Genomic DNA, 18,103 nt, shown 5'->3' with positions numbered 1-18,103 from the left:
TGGGCAACAAATAATCTCATTCAATCTAATTATATCTATACTTTGAAATGACTAGGGCAGTGTATGCAGCATTTATTGCTTATTGATGGCATCTTGCACGCATCCAAAGATCGTTTTCTTATTAAATGCCCTCCCAATAATAACATCAAAAACAAGACTGATCCCTGGTTAAACAAATCTTTGTTGACTAACTGTATGAGTTTTCATTGATTTATTAATGTAGTACACAGCGAAAAACAATAATCTCGATGCAAAAAGGCATCCTTAGTTTTGCAAGGATACACTTAGGTGTTTTGCAGACGTCTTAGAAGAGGCATTCTCCTGTGTGAAATGAAAATGCCTCCCCGCGTAGTGCTTGCACACTCAGATTTATCAGTATGCATGTTTGTTATAAAACTTAATCAAGCACTTTTAGTCTACTAATATGGCTATCTTATACACACCTACTTTCAATTAAGCCCCACTGAGTTTAATGTCCACTAGAGATGTTCAAAAACATGTCTTCATATGTCACAAAAGCTTGACAAGAGGAATCCTGGACTAATAAAAACTTTTGCAGTTTGGGACTCTTTGTGCAAAATTTGCTCATGTTTCTGGTTTGAGCAGAATACGGCATTTTCTGTGCAAGAAATAATATTTTCACAGAAAAATCCTGCTTTCTCTGCAGAACAACCATGTGTGAATTTCGTGTAGTTTTTTGAAGATTTTCTTGCACCAGGAAGAAAACTGCTAAATTACTCATTGTGTCCTTTAGGAAGAAACTTGGTGAAAAATTGTCGTGTGCCTTCAAGCCATTTCCGACTTACAGCAATCCTCAAGACAACTACATACCTAATATCTACAATGTCTATTTCTAGGTAAGTATATATAGGGTTGCTGCATAAAGTTTTTAACAGATTTAAAATGAACTGGTTTAATACAATATATAAGTACTAAAGCCTTCCCTTTAAAAATGTTTGATTGGAAAACATGTCAAACTGCTTCAAAGAATAATACTAATGACAGTATTATTTAATTTGGAAATAAATAGATTCAGCCCAAGTGGAAACCAGGGAGAATCGAATCAGATTTTAATCCGCCCTGGTTCTCACTGGCAGCAGCTTTCCCAGCCATACCTCCATACTCTGTCCTCAGTCCTCCCGGCCTGCCTCTCTCCTTCCGCCCCGGCCTCTCCTCCGCCCCCCGTATGGCCAGGAGAACGGAGGGAGGCATGGCGGGGAAACCGCGACTGTTGCTTCCTGCACCGATTCTTGAAACCAGTGCAAAAATAGTGGAAACCATGCTGTTTGCTGAACCCGTTTCAGGAACTGGTGCAGGAAGCAAATCAAGAGGTAAGTGGGAATGAGGCCAATATGTACCTGATGGTAACCTACAAACTAGAACTTGGAAAACCAACTCTTTTGGATTGCACTGCCCAGAATGCTCCAGCTATCATGGCCATCAGTCATGTCACTGGCCATGCTGCATGTGGTAGACTGATCACTGTAGTTGAAAAAAGTAACTTTCCTAAACTCTGCTCTGCACTCCTAGAGGTGGCCAAAATTAAAAAGCAAGAAGGGGGGAGGCAGACTTTTTACGCCTGAAAGTGCTAATTACTCTGCATGTTTGTTTCCAAAATGTAGACCACAGATGGAAAGCTCTTCAGTTGTTAGACTGCAATGCCCAGCAGACCTACACAGAATAGCCAATGGTGATGAATGCTGGGAATTGCAGTTCAACAATATCTGGACAGTCACATAAGTCTGACCTCTGGTGCAGGTATCAATTCCTTATCAAAGATATTTACATAGCTAGAATAGAAAACCTTTGGATTTTTCATATCCCCCAGCAGCCGCCCTGTTTGCTTGCATGGTTAAATCAGCCCTGTTTGTAAAGATTATCTCCTGGTCTTTTCAGAGGTAGCATCTTTATACACCTCACTACACTTGGAGAGGCGGGTGGAAATCACCCAGAAACAAACAAAAAATGGTCTTTGCAGGGTGTACAACTTACTGTTAACTGACCTTGCATCTATTAAGCAGCAAATAGAAGGGATTACTGGTCAATTATCAATCCAACCAAACATTCCAATTGGTTTATAAAGTCATTAGCAGGGAAGACGCTGTCAGTTTTTCACAGGCAGTGAAAGCCACCATGAAAAGCAAGCCCTTGGCCATGGCTTTAAATAATCATCATAATAACAACAACAGCATGAATAATGATGATGAAAATAAAGTACATTTTGCAGAAAAGAAAACGGGAGTTGTGTGTCCTGAAAAGCCTAATGTAATAGGCCTTTCACAATTGGTGGCCACTGCAGTCAATCAATGGTTTGTTAGCCTGTTAAATATTAACTTGTCAACTAACAGATCCAGTTGTTTATTGCTCAAAAGATTTACACACTCAAGTAAGCCTTGGGAGGGGGCAGCAGGCCAAGAACGCTACCAGTTAAAGCATCCATTGAAAAGAAAAAGGCATCTTAAGAATGAAATAGGCTGTCCATGCTACAGGAAAGAGAACAAATTGATATCAGATCAGAGATCCACACAGAATAGAATGCTCTCATATCTGTCCATCTGTCCATTCCAGTTAGTCTCGAACCACTTTCATATAGTCTGTTATTTGTTGAGGATCGAGAATTCCCATACCTGGGATCAAACATTGATAGAAATGGGGACTGCAGTCAGGAAATCAGAAGATTAAGAATGGGAAGGGTGGCCATGAAAGCACTAGAAAAGGTTCTAAATGGAAAGATATACAACTCAGTACAAAGGTTAGAATCATACAAGCCATTGTACTCCCTATTACCATGGATGTGAGAGCTGAACAGTTAAGAAAGATGATAGGAAGAAAATCCATTAATTTAAGATGTGGTGTTGGAGAAGAGTGCTGAGGATCCCATGGACAGCCAAAAGGACAAACCAATGGGTCGTAGAACAGATCAAGCTGGATACCTCCCTAGAAGCCAAGATGACCAAACTGAGGCTGTTGTACTTTGGACACATCATGAGAAGGAAGGACAATAATGCTGGGAAAGGTGGAGAGAAGTAGGAAGAGAGGAAGGCCACATGCCACATGGATGGACTCAAGCAGAGCAGTGGAGGACAGAAGGTCTTGGAGATGTCTCATCCGTAGGGTCGCCATGAGTCGAGATGGACTCAAAGGCAGTCAGCAAAAACAAACAGAGCTTTCCTGAAGTCTCTTGAACTACAGCACTAGAGTTGTCTAGCAGGAAATTTTAAGTATAAGAGTGTATATGAGTGCATCTTATACCTTTATATCAGTTCAATACCACTATAACCATCATAACTGCATCTGATGGAATGCCGGTAGCTGAAGTGTGGGGAAGTACTTAAAATTCTCAGCTAGACAACTCTAGTGCTATAGTTCAAGGGAGTCCAGTAAAGCTCTGTTATCAACAAATTATAAACTACACAACCAGGGATTCCAAAGGATGGAGCCATTAACAGTTCACGTGGTATAAAATCTGCACTATGTAGTGCAGATATGGGAGCGCTCCAACAAATACCATGCTATAGAGTACATTCCAAAGGGGGGGGGGGGAACTTGCTGAACCACCTCTGAATATTTCTTGTCAAAGAAAACCATATGAAATTCATGGGGTCACCATAAGTCGACAAGCTACTTGAAGGCACACAATATAGATGTTATCACCACATTACAGATCTCCCTAAAGATACCAGAACCTGTCTGATCTCGGAAGTAGAGCAGGGTCAACCCTGGATAGTACTTCAATGGGAGATTGCCAAGTGAAACCAGATGCTGTAGGCCACATTTCAGAGGAATGAACTGGCAAAACCACTTCTATCTATTTCTTGCTAAGAAAACCCTATGAAATTCATGAAGTCGCCATAAGTCAACAGGCAACTTGAAGGCAGTCCCTCTCACACACAAAGACACAGAGTTAAACACAAAATCTGAGGCAATAGATCTCAAACTCTGGTCTTCCAGAGGCTTTTGTAACTTATCCCCCAAAAGCTCTGAGCAAAGGCCATGCTGGCCAAGAAGCTGAAGTCCAAAACTCTTTGAGAACCAAACGTTGAGAACCACTGATCTAGGGAATACCAATTACATAATAACATACAATGTCCATCTTCAGTCTGACATGCTGATAATTTTGGGGAGGGGTAATAAAAAATCCCCCTTCAATAAATCTTGGCCAAAAAAAATCCCTACAATTGGGTTACTTTAAGTCGGGGTTGACCTGAAGGCACATAACAACACCAAAGTGGAAAGCACAAAAATATGATCCACAAAGAGACTGTGAGGAAATCAACACAGAGAGGGAGTAAAGGAACAAGAATATCTATGAACTATTGGATGAAAAGAAGCTAGGAGAAATCAAGCCTGGGGAGACATCTACACTAGAAATAATGTACTTTAAATGTTGTAGCTCCATCTTATGGAATCCTGGAATTTGTAGTATTGCAAAGTATTTAGCCTTCTCTGCAAGAGTACTGGTGCCTCATAGAACAACAAATCCCAGGATTCTGCAGGCTGGAGCCATGGCAGTTAAAGTGGTATCAATCTGCATTATTTCTACAGTGTAGATGCACCCTCACTTATTGGTTCAAAATCTGATCTTTGCTTTCAAGTTCCTAGTTAGTAAAGAAATTCAGTCCACACATTAATGAAAGAAGTGCCAAAAAGGGTATGGCTACTCTGCCCTCTGCAGCATTAAGACAACAGCCCTAGACTGTCAAGACTAACGGTGATGGGTGAATATTAAATTCACGGTTCTTGGTCCCAGTTTCCCAAAAGATTTACAACCTTAAAAGCTATTAGCTTAAGCAGACTAGTGAATTCCACCTGTCATGAGAGTACATGAAATAGGAGGCAGCTTCCAACTGCTAAGACTCAAGGTATAAGGAACTACATAGATCAATGTCAACAACTTTAATTGTAGACCCAAATGCAAACAGGAAGTCGAAGCAGCTGTTGGGAAATAAACTGGACGGACGTGTTTCCAGCAGCAGATACCACCAGTATTAAAAACCAGAGTGACTCCAGAAAGGTAGGCCTATTAAGCCCTTGCGCTGAGAATCTTGCAATGCTGGGGGAAGAATATATTTACTGCAGCTACTTCTGTTAGGGAGAGGAAGGGGTGCCACCCTGGACAAACACCTCCTTGAGACTTGGTATGATAGTAATTCGGATACATTTGGTTTTGTCATCACCCCCCAAATTGTCCCTTATCAGTGGGCATTCATTTCACTTGGCTGAAATTGCAGAAGAAGTGAGCAGAGCCTGGTAAAGTTACATGGCTGGCCTCCTCCTCCTGTTTTCCTTGCAACAACCTTGTGAAGTGAGGGGCTGTCCATACGGGCAGCTCAACGCCACTCCTTTGAGCCCAGAATGCAGGCCATGGCAACCCCACACTGCCGCCTCCAGAAGGAGCAAAACGAAGCACCAAAAACGGGCTTCTTTTTGAGTCCTGGAAGGGGCATCATAAGTGCGTGGCACGGCATCATGATGCCCCTTCCATGCAGCACTGTCTGGGCACTGCACCCAGCATGCATCATCATGGTGCATGCCATGTGGATGGGTGTGTGCCATAATGGCGGCCAGGTGGCTCTGTAAGGGCTTTGAGTATGTGAATGTTCAGCCCTCACCGTGCGTACAGATTGGCACAAAATGCTGGTCTGTACAGCGCCTTTGTCAGGATAAGAGATTATGACAGGTCCAAGGTCACTCAATGAGTTTCATGGTACATGATGGGACTAGATCCTGGAGGTTCTTGAGTCTCAGTCTAACGCTCTGACCGTTACATAACATTGGCTCTCCACGCTTATCAACTTTCTCTGAGGCATCAAGTCCAACTTGATAAAATACACCCACAGTCATAATTGTTCATGACTCGCTTACACAATAGGTATATTCCAGCTGGACAATTAAAAACAATCTCCTTGTAATAGTTTCTTGCTGTTCTTATGTGCCTTAAAGCCATTTATGGTGACCCTAAAGTGAACTTATCACAGGGTTTTCTGGGATTAAGATGTGTGACTCGCCCACAGTCACCCAGTGGGTTTCCATGGGCAAGTGGGAATTTTGAACCCTGATCTCCAGAGTCATAATCTAACACTTGCAATAGTTACTATAGAGCAATAGTACTCAAAGTAGTGGTAGTACTGTTCTTCAGCCAGTACCAGTCTGCAACCCGTTGGCTTCTGATCCACAGTGTGTTTCCCGGAAAGAAACAGTTGTAGTCAAAGAGTACAAATATGGGACTGGTTTCTGGCACACAGGTAAATTTGCCAGTACCCCACACCAGATAGACTAAGAAGTTCTGTTATAGAGTACAAAGAGATGAACATATTATACCTTATTTATACTATCCTACCCCCAATGGAAGAGCCTACTATGTATTTGGTTCAGCATTCAGTTGTGCTCTGGTACTTCAAAATCACAGTACAGTTCCCAGTCAATTTCATTTGCCTCACATGTCAGTCCTGTCTTGTGAAGTTGAAGGCTTTCATGGCTGTAATTCATAATTTTTTGTGGGTTTTTCGGGCTATGTGGCCATGTCCTATAAGAGTTTATTCCTGACGTTTCACCAGCTTCTGTGGCTGGAATCTTCAGAGAATGCCAAGAATGCATTCTCTGAAGATGCCAGCTATAGATGCAGGCAAAACGTCAAGAATAAACTCTTCTAGAACATGGCCACTCAGTCCTTACTGTTTTCACCACTGGCTGCAGTAATGAGTCTTCTAGGAAATTTACCACTTCACAAAGCCTTAACACTTTTTGGGAAAGTGTAGACAAAATGGTGGCTGGTGGTCCCCATATCAGAAGATTGGTGAATCTGCTCTGAGTTTCATTCAAACTTTAGAGAAGCTATACAAGGTACTGATCTTTGAGAACTTGAACTATAGGCTGGAGTGGATTCATTACACCCCAAGGAAATAAGATTCCCTACTGGGTATACAGACTGAAATGAAAACAAGGTTTCCATTTTCATTTTTTTTCTACAATTAGCTCCATGGCCGAATCTTTTTGAAAAGATGACAAGAAGGAAAGACAAACAGAAAGAAAGAAAGAAAGAAAGAAAGAAAGAAAGAAAGAAAGAAAGGATAGTTAGATATGGAATGCCTCCAACATCTCACAATTGCTATGAGGGGTCGCAGAGAAGGGACTCTGCATTTATTGATACAAGGATCATTATGACATTCTATTCAATAGCGCTAATCGCCTCCGCTTAATCAGCCTATTAGCAAGGAGCAACAGTTTTGAAAAGTTTCCTTGGATTTGCAAAATGAATAGCTCACTGCCACGTTCAGCCGAGCAGAGACACACAAGGAGACTATTGATCAAACTGTGCTGAGTAAATTGGGAAACAAAGGAACTTTTGTAAAAGGTTAATACGATCATATAACAGGACACCGAGTACATATTCTGCCAGGTGCGCTCCCCTGCTAGGGAGATCCTGAGATTCTGGAGTTCCCAGTGAGGCTCAGAAAAACTGAAAAGATATCAGCATTTCTCAGGAAGTACTCAGCACCTTGAAAAACAAAGTCCCGATTTAGCCAAAGTCACCTTTTTAAAGGGGGTGAGTGGAGAAATCCTCCAGCAAAGTGGAGTCTCCAGTTACAGACTTCATAAAGGATCACAATTTACATAGGCATTGAAGTTCAAGCTTTCACAATCATTAGGACGATATATAGACCATTGACTTCTGAATTGGTCCTTTCCCCCTCCACTTTTTTTTAGACATGTAACTCCATACTATCCTCTGCTCTCTCTCCCACATTAACTCAAAGGGAATGCCTCTGCCCATACCTCCTGTCACCTTCATTTTGGTTCCCCCCTCCATCATCTCAATACTGACTTTGGGATAAGGTACACCCTGCACCAATTTTAAGGTGACAGGCATCTCACAAGGACTTCTCTCTACTCAAGAACAAGGTGTGAGAGATAAGGGGCCAGCACACAGCGCAACACCTGTAGTAATGAAAAAGTACAAGGTGATAATACTGTAAAGCGTATTTTATTTCATGACAAATTGGGGCACTTGTCCATCTAGCACAGGGATGGGCATCTCCTTATGTTTAAAGGCTATACAGTTGGCCCTCCTTGCCCATGGATTTTTTATCCACTGATTCATGCTTCCGCAGCTTGAAAATATTCCCCAAAATATATAAATTCCAATATGTAATGCATTTTGCCATTTTATATAAAAGGCACCATTTTAGTGTGCCAGTGAATATAATCGGACTGGAGCATCCATGGATTTTGTTATCCATGGGGGATTCTGAAACCAAACCCCAGTAGATACCAAGGGCCCACTGTATTTCTATTTATGGATGTAAAAATACATTAAAATCAGCAAACGATATGTGAAATTAATTTTTCATTACATATAACTAAATTTACTACACTCCCACAACTAGCGTAATGGTTTGAGCACCGGACAACCCAGGAGACCAGGGTTTGAATCCCTGCTTGGCACGAGAGAAACTCAGTGTGTGACGTAGTTTTTTGTGGGTTTTTTTAAAACATGGCCTCATAGCCTAAAAAACCCACCAAAAACTGTGGATGTCAGTCATGAAAGCCTTCGAATTCCCAGTGGGTGACTTTGGGCAAGTCACATTCTCTCAGACGAAGGCAAAGGCAGCCGCTTCTCTGATAGGTTCACCTTAGGGTTACTGCAATATAGAAATGACCTAAAGGTACACAACAACACAAATTATTAAAACATAACCCTCTCATACAGGGGCATTTTGGGAACTGTAGTCCAAAAAAGTAACTTTTTTGAGTTCTGCTTATAGTTATGGGGGCTTTCTACATGACACAGTGCCCTTGTTTTCCAAGATCCAACATATTGTGGAGAGCCAGCCTAAACAGAAGAGGCTCCCTGTTTCAAACATCTGCCCTTTACGCCAAGAAGGGTGACAAGTCTGAGAGCAAAGCTAGCAAGTTCCCAAGTGTGGCATCTCACAGGACCCTCACAGTTTAACAAGCCAGGACAAAAATTCATGAAATGTTATGTGTAAACATGGGAGAATTTCCTCCAGATTGAGAGCAGCGTGTCCCCTGAAAAGAAAGGACAGTAGGGAAACCAGTAGAGAGAGAACTGGAACAAGGCAGTGTTTGACAGATCACACCAAAAAGGAAGCGTTGTCAAGCCACAGTTTAAAAAGAATATATACAACGCTCAAAAGAGGCATCTGTGGGAACCTACAGTGCAGAAATTTTGACAGATTTCGTTTTCTTGGCTCCTGATCAGCAAGTTAATTATAGCAACTTTTCAATCCACTTAAAGTGCTCCAGATAAGGCGAACAGCAGCACACGCAGCTTGGCTCACTCTGTCTCATATGCTCTTTTCTCTCTCCCTTCCCACCCCTTCCTTGAGATCCAGAAAGATAGAAAGGGACAAGTAAGTGCTTACAGAAGCAGGATGGGGGAGAGACACAGTTTTGCACATGACATGATAAAGCTGCTAACATGTTGCATATGCAGATGCAAGGAAAAGGTTGACAGGTTTGGATCCTTCTTTGTGCACACACACAGTGAGATGCAGGACAGCTTGGGGTGGAAAAAGGGAGATATGCAACTCCTGTAGCAAAATCCACTTTGTTTTTTTGACTTCTCGTCCGCTTGCCTTACCCACCTTCACAGCAATAACTGTAGACAGCTACTGTTGACCTTTCCACCAGATTTTCATCATGATGCCAGCTCACAGCCATTTTCCCCATTCCGTAATAAGGCTCCTGTTTCAAGAATGGCATTTGTTGTGGATCCATATAATTTAATAACGTCAGGTTGTAAGATGTTCTCCCTTTCAGATCGGTACAATCATTCTTTGGGACATGAGAAGGCCTTTGATCTCCCAAAGCGGACCCCATCCCTGTAATGGAAGTAGCATAATCCCGATGCCTATCGGTGACAGGAGGATCTTCCATTTCTTTTGTCTCGGTCAAACTATGCTCTTGTAAAGCCAGGACAGTATCTCCATGCAAGTAGTCATTAAGTTTGATTAATGCCTTACAAGCCTCGGATATTTCGGGATGGGTATAATTTATTTCGTAACCTTCCACAGGCCAAGGGACCGTAAATAACCTCGTGTTCAAATATTTGTAAGTACATCCTGGGTTTCCAATTAATATGCGAGATACCGGGGTAACAAAATCTTTCCCTTTGATCCTGATGAGATCTTGGAAGAAGCATGCATGCTTTCGGAAAGTCAAAAAGGCTTCTTGAACTTCTTTATGGATGTCTTGGGGGATCATCTCAGCATTTTTGAGGATGAGTTTGGAGTATTTAGTCTTCCACTGAAAATGAAAAAAAGGAGAAAATCACTTGGTTTTATTATAAAAATGGGGAAAATGCATGCTTGAGAATTACAATCAAGTTTTACCTGTGAGCCACCTTGGGTCCCTTCTGGGAGAAAGGCAGCATACAAATGAAATAATAATAATAAGAAGAAGAAGAAGTTATTTGTCATACAAACAAAACAACTGAATGCATAAGTAAGGGTTACTGGCTTATAAAATATCACAGGCTAAAAGCTGTTTGCCACCACAGAGCCCATTTCCTCTTTTTTCCCATTGCAACAATTGGCTGATTTAACAGAAAGTCATGGAGTGCCCCCAGACACTGTAACTGCTCAGGATAAATGTGCCACTAAACAATTACCAGGGCAGAATCAGAGCCATATATGAGAACTCTCACAGCAAGCCATGAGACCTGGAAAGTGTCTGCTCCTGGCAGAAGGTTGGTTAAATCATGCTGAATAAGATTAGAGCATTGGGCTTCAACTGGGACATCTTGATTCACAACTAGTTCATGACTTAACCCTGGTTATTGTCGTTGAGTGCCTTCAAGTAATTTCTGACTTATGATAACTCTATCATGAGGTTTTCTTGGCAAGATTTGTTCAGAGGAGGTTTGTCATTTCCTTCTCTTGAGATAATCTGGGAAAGAATAGACCAATGATCTAGGACAGTGATTCTAAAACTTTGGTTCTCCAGATGTTTTGGGCTTCAGCTCACAGAATCCTTGATAGTTGACCAAGCTGTCTGGGGCCTCTGGACATTAGAAATCCAAAATATTTGGAGGAACAAAGTATGGGAACCATCAATTTATGAGTTCCAGATTTAAGGTCAAGTTTTTGTGAGACTCTTGTATGGTGGCTTTTGCATGTCCTTACAAAGAGATGAGATAAATTTATGGGTGATTCACAATCATTGAAGGAGCCAGTATGGTGTAGTGGTTTGAGTGTTGGACTACGACTCTGGAAACCAGGGTTCGATTCCCCACTCAGCTACGAAACTCACTGGGTGACCATGGGTAAGTCACATGCTTTCAGCCTCAAGGGAAGGCATTGGCAAACCTCTTCTGAGCAAATCATGCCAAGAAAACCCTATGATAGGATTGCCTTAGGGTTGCCATAAGTCAGAAATCACTTGAAGGCACACAACACACACATAAACAATGGCTATCAGGCATGATGACATATGGAACCAATACATTCCATATTTAGCAGTAGGCCATTGAATGCCAACTGCTAAAGGAAACAGAAGGAAAGAATTTGTTCCTTTCCATCCTGCTTTTAGGTATCCTTGAAACATTTGTATGGTCATTATGGAAAGATATATAGTGAACTAGATGGACCTTTCGTCAGATCCATTAGGGCTCTTGCTATGTTAAAAATGCTAACAGTGCAGATATTAAAAAGTGGGTCCTGTTGTAAGTTGGGGTTAAATGGGAGTACCAGAAATAACTTGGAAAAGTTCTGGATTTGGACCACAGCTTCTAGCACCATTATGGCTGGGAGATTTGTAAAAAGTAACTTTTACAAATCAGGCCTCAGATTTGTTGTGGCACAGATGTGTACAGATTTGTTCCAGATGTGTCAAGAGGAGTACTGGCACAAAAGGTGAGCATTAGAAACTTAGGTTATGGGACGGTTCCAGAATATTTGTTGGCATGCAGCTCCAATGCATGCTAGCCCTGACTCAGCAACCCTAGGCTCCCATATGAACCTCCACAAAGAAGAGAAAGACTGAGTAAAGCTGTCCCAGAGAAGAGGAGGAACGACTGGAGACACCATGAAAATGAAAGAAAGCCTCCAACTATGCATCTAAAGGGAAATACACTACGCTTGTAACATTTCACTCCCCTGTTAAACCTGGGAGCCAATGCAGTCCGCCCTTTAATGCCAGCTTTATGAAAGGCATGTTACCTTTTGGCTTATGAACTGCAGATTACATGCTCTGAAAGCATTTTATCAATATATCTTAAATGGTGACTGCAGGGTTTCTGCTCTTTAAAAGAACCCAGAGAGAGAAAAGGAGAGAAAGACTGTCTCACACTGGTATCACAAAAGTAAAAGGAGAGGGGGGCTTTGAAGGAAATGGGAACACGTTTCCAAAACACCATCTGAGAATATCAGTCCGTCTTCTCTAATTCTCCAGCCAGTCATCCCTGCTATGTTCTACATAAGGAAAGCATTAAGAGATCAGAAGACAAAGAAGGAGGGAGAGAAAGAAGAAGCAAAAACACACGCACACCGTGAAGTTCATGCTGGACACTTTTACTGATTGAAGGAGCAAAAAAATACATGTCGTTTTTGCTGTATCTCTGACAGCTAATATTAAAGGTCACCTCACTCGCGGGGCAGATAAAAGCAATTATGGGACTGGACTCTGCCCAAAAGCATACAAAACATTTCATGCTTAATTTTTTAACATGTCCATTTCCCAAGGAGAAAGAATTTAAACACGGTAACTAGAGGCCTGGCTAAATATTTTCAGCAAATCTACAAATCATATCGCTTCTGTTGCATGAAGTCAACCTGGTTCTTGTCGCACAAGTGACCAAAGCAAACCAGAAACTGGTAAAGTAATCACTAACTGAATGAAGTGGCACTACAGTTCCACATTAAGCAATAATAATGTTATACTCAAGGGAGACATAGATATACTGGGACTCTTATACAGTTACAGCACTATGAATCCACTTGAGCTGCCATAGCAATATCCTGTGGAATCCTAGGATCTGTAGTTTGGTGACGCACTGGAGCTCTCTGCTGAGAATTCTAAGTACCTCCTCTCTAAACTACAAATCCCATGGTTTCACAGGATGTTCATACAGCAATGAAAGTGGGTGTAAAATTGTGTAATGTAAAAGGGACTCTTGGTTCTTTTCCCCCCTTCATTCATTTCTCAAGGCAAATTCATATGGCAGGCTGCTAAAACTCATCCTCCCCTTGTTTTTCAGCTTCCATATTTCAAATTATCCGTATTTCCAATTATCCGAAACAAAGGTTTACAAACAAATCATAAGTATATTTATAAATGTATATTTCTCATCTGGTGTACTGATTCAGTTGCTGGACTAAGAGCCCAGGAGAGCAGGCTCTAAATCCCTACTTGGAAATCCAAACTTGGATAACAACAATGTTCCTCATCCACTACACATGGCATAGCCACAAGATTTTAAAAACCACATCACTAGGGCTCTGAAGGGCTTCTATCTGCCATCCTCTTTCCCCCTGTTTTCCCAATTAGGTGTCCTACACTAGACGTCACCTTGGTTGAACAGAGGACAATCCAGTATTTTAGCAGACAAAAAGTTTGCTTGTTTTGGTGTTGCTTGTTTTGCTACGATAGAGCTTGGAGCAATTACTCTTTTTGAATGAATCCTCAGAATCCTCCAGACAGCATCCCATCAAAGACATTCCATCATTCCATTCCAATTCTGGAATCTGCCACCCAAAAAAAGGTAAGTTTCCCAAGCTCTAGATAGAAATCCAATCCAGTTCCAAATCCATTTGTGTCTTCCCAGCTCTCCAAGCAGCCCAGAACATCTTGGCAGACCAAGACATAGCCAGGTCAGACTATTTCCGCATCAAGCAACCCACAACTATCTGTTCTGACTAGCAAAGGTTCTCTAGGCTCCCAGGAGGAGGTTTGCCACTTTACATTCCTGGGATAAGCATTCTATTCCAAGTGGACTGGGCTCTGTCTGTTGGATCTCAAGTTTCCAGCAAAAAACAAAGTCAATCCAGCAGAATCAAAATCCTTTGACCGCTGGTCTAGACGGACTGGCAGGAGAAGAGTGTCTCCAGAGAAGAATATCTGTCAGCCTTATTTGTAGAAGCAAGGGATTGAACCTGGAATCTTTTACATAGGGAAAAGAGCTTAGTAATGGTTACAAGTAATTTAGTACCAACCTGCTCACTTGAAAATACTAAGTTTCAGTTATTGGAATGACCTGCCGGAGGAGATCCGCCAAATTACTACTCTTGTGGCCTTTAAAAAGGCTGTTAAGACAGATCCCTTCCGGAAAGCCTTTCCAGATTAACCATCCCTTCCCCTGATATTGATGGCTCTTGTCTGCCCCAAAAGATGTCTCGCCTCAAATATGTCTATCTCAACTAATTTTAATTAGTATTTTATATTGCTCTCATTTTTATTTCTATCTCATTTTTAAGGTAGGGAGGGGGGTTGGGGGTAAAGGGTTATGTAGAATTGGTTTTATACGTGTTATGTATTTTATTGTTATTTTTGTGTTATTGTAACCCGCTGCAATCCGTAGAGAGAGGTGGGATAGAAATTAAAAAATTATTGTTGTTGTTGTAACTTTTTTTAAAAAGCAACTCTTTGCCTATTTGTTTCTCAAAAGTAACTGACAGAGATTTTTAACAGTTACATTACAGTTCCAGTCTAATTCAAAGACATAACCATGTTAGTCTGGAATATAAGTATGCAAAGGGACCTTGTAGCACCTTTCAGTCTAACTGAAAAAAGAAGCTGGTAGTGTGAGCTTTCATAGACTTGAGTCTACTTCCTCAGATGTGAAGAAATAGACTCAAGTCTACAGAAGCTCATGCTACCAGCATCTTTCTTTATGTTAGTTCCAGTCTAAATTCAACAAGGTTGTGACACAAAACACCCCAGTTGCCTAATTCAACGTCTCCCCGCCACAAAAATATATACTACAGAGTAGGAGACAACAGCATGAGAATCGACGTGAACCGTATAACATCTTTCAGCAAGGCAACAATCCTCATACTTTTGAGAGTCACAGTTATACTAAACAAGGAGTAGGGTTATTTCTTGTCAAGTTACACTGCCATACAACTTTGTTACAACTCTTTCGATGGTGGGAAAAGAACTGATTACAAGTAACTAACTCATTACTGGTAACACATTACTTCCAAACTGTGATGGAAGACATGTGCTCTGACAAGCATCTGAAAGTTTCAGTGCTTTAACTTGGACAGAAATAATAGTTCCAATCTATTTTTAAAAGTCAATAGAGAGGAGTGAGCGCTTTCCTTCCCGAGTCAATGGCGGGGGGCATTATTTAGGGAGGGAGTGGGAGATCTTTTTTGTCTTTAAAGGAGATGCTATTTTGTATGCATCTTTCGGCCACATGTCAATACAAGAAAGTTGACATGGCTATAATGTAGGAACTCCTGCTGTAGCTGTTCAAACTAAGTAAGAGGTTCCTCTTTATGTCTTTCATCTCACTCAATGTGTTCCAACTTAGTTGGACTGAACTTGCTCAAGTCCCGCCATGTGTTTCACATTTGGCCAGAGGATTGTCAAAAGAGAGACTTAGCATATTCTTCTGTTTCTTCAATAACACTTCTTCTCCCTAACAGTTTGGATTGTATTGTGCACATTGTGATTGGGCTTCATTTTATTTTCTTAATTGCCGTCATGAAATTGCATGGCAGAGGAGGCAAGAGGTTATCAAGTCCAAGATACATGGTTCTTAATCGAATTCCTCAGCCCTCCCACACACACTCATGGTGCAAGCCACAGAAACCAGACTTCAATGTGTTTCAACAAGAAAGCAGAAGAAAGCATGGTATATTGATCACTGTGCTTGTATAAGTCAGAAAGCCAGGCATAGTTAACACAAAGAGATAATGGCTCTTTCTGAACATTATCATTTTTGATTTCATATAGGAAGACCCATGATTGCTTGCTTCACAAATGTGGTGAACATTCATTTACAAAATGACTGGGGGGGGGGATAAGCAATGAACCTCACATTCACTGTAGATTCAAATTAAGTGCCTGTTCACCTTTGTTTTACTTAGAGATGATAGAATCATAGAGTTGGAAGAGACCCCAAGGGCCATCCAGTCTAACCCCATTCTGCCATGCAGGAACTTTCAATCAAAGCATACCCGACTGCTTAAAGACCTCCAAGGAAGGAGGTCCACACTCCAAGGAAAAAGTGTGTTCCACTGCTGGACAGTCCTTACTGTCAGGAGGTTCCTTCTAATGTTGAGCTGGAATCGCTTTTCCTGGAGCTTGCATCCATTGTTCCGGGTCCTAGTCTAAAATGGCAACTAAAGGTGACTAAAATGGTGAAGGGTCTGGAAACCATGCCCTATGAAGAATGATTTAGGGAGCTGGGGATGTTTAGCCTGGAGAAGAGAAGGTTAAGAGGTGATATGATAGCCCTGTTTAAATATTTAAAGGGATGTCATATTGAGGAGGGAGCAAGCTTGTTTTCTGCTGCTCCAGAGACTAGGACTCAGAGCAATGGATGCAAGCTCCAGAAAAAGAGATTCCACCTCAACATTAGGAAGAACTTCCTGACAGTAAGGGCTGTTCGATAGTGGAACACGCTCCTTCCTCCGAGTGCAATGAACTCTCCTTCTTTGGAGGTCTTCAAACAGAGGCTAGATGGCCATCTGCTGGGGATGCTTTGATTTGGATTTCCTGCATGGCAGGGGGTTGGACTGGATGGCCCTTCTGGTCTCTTCCAATTCTATGATTCTATGATTCTATTTGAATTATGATGGCTAATAGCTTTTAGCAGTAAACAAACTCAATATTTTTTGTGGGTTTTCGGGCTATGTGGACGTGTTCGAGAAGAGTTTATTCCTGACATTTCACCGGCATCTGTGGCTGGCATCTTCAGAGACTGCTGGCATGGAAGAGAGGTGTGTGTGTGTGTGTGTGTGTGTAGTCGGCCCTTGCCTTATGCGGAGGATGTTCCGGACCCCCCCCCCCCCCGCGTAAGGCGAATTCCGCCTATGCTCAAGCCCCATTAGAAACAATGGGCGTATGTCCCCATTCATTTGTATCCCCGCGGCTTCGGTGTATAAAGTGGCCGCACTGTGTATACACACACACACACACTGTGTGACCCTGGGTCACATCCTCCTCCCTATCCAGGGTCACACAGTGTGTGTGTGTGTGCGCACACACACACACACACACACACACACACACACCCAACTCTCTTCCATGCCAGCATTCTCTGAAGATGCCAGCCACAGAAGCTGGCAAAACGTCGGGAATAAACGCTTCTAGAACATGGCCACATAGCCCAAAAAAACAACTATGGATGTTTGCCATGAAAGCCTTCGACTTCACAAACAAACTCAAGTTTATTGGGAGAAAGAAGATACAGTCTCCATTTTTAATTGTCTCTGAAAAGCTGCCCAAGATGTCTCAAACGTGATGGATATGATGCTCTGGGGGATGAAAAGAATATTTCGAATATTCACACTATTTTGATGGAAACCATCCAGTTACAGACACAAAAAGATAAGGTCTTTACTGAAATCAACAGGGAAAAACAAAGGTAAGCAATACATCCAATTAAAAGTAATGAAATAAAACAAGTAATATATGCAGTTTTAAAGAAGACAACAAAACATCAGCCCCAGGGACTACATATATAAACGTGGACATACAGTAGTTTGGGGCATACAGTCAGCGAATATCAATGTATACAGGGATGTATACATCTATCCAATATTTGTATTCTATGTCTTTCTCCTCCTCTACTTCTTGATTTCTCTTCCTTTTTCCCCTCTTTCCACGTTGTGTGAGTGTGTTTTAAAATCTAGTAAAAATATTTGTTTAAAAGACAATATATTAAAAATGTCCCATTATGCACATGCAAATGTATACCAGTGTATATGCACATAAAATAGGCAAGGAAAACTAGCTGTGAAGAGACTGGCAGTAACCTGGATTTTATGAAAGACATGACCCAAGTCTTTGGACAAATAACTATGTGTGCCCTATACTGAGCTCAACCCTCGTTTTTCTACAGCTGTGAAATTTCAGAGGCAAAGAGATTGTCAGCTATTACCTCTCTTTCAAATAGCATGTCCACCATAAC

The 18,103-nt window shown here is 41.6% G+C and overlaps 1 protein-coding gene across 7 annotated transcripts in view; it reads right to left on the bottom strand.

Annotated features, from left to right (window-relative positions):
• Positions 1 to 18,103, bottom strand: part of FTO (FTO alpha-ketoglutarate dependent dioxygenase) — a 265,259-nt gene that overhangs the window by 193,299 nt on the left and 53,857 nt on the right. For all 7 annotated transcript variants that reach the window (XM_089540079.1, XM_089540077.1, XM_089540080.1 and 4 more), the window contains one exon: positions 9,609 to 10,269. In XM_089540079.1, the coding sequence (XP_089396205.1) occupies positions 9,609 to 10,269 (661 nt within the window). The remainder of the gene's footprint in view (positions 1 to 9,608; positions 10,270 to 18,103) is intronic.

The sequence above is a fragment of the Sceloporus occidentalis genome, unplaced genomic scaffold (assembly GCF_023333645.1).
Source record: "Sceloporus occidentalis isolate IW3139 unplaced genomic scaffold, rSceOcc1.0.p SCAF_10, whole genome shotgun sequence".
In the NCBI taxonomy this organism is placed as follows: Eukaryota; Metazoa; Chordata; class Lepidosauria; order Squamata; family Phrynosomatidae; genus Sceloporus; species Sceloporus occidentalis.
Note: the sequence above shows the minus strand (reverse complement) of the source record. Positions and strands in the feature narration are given on the sequence as shown.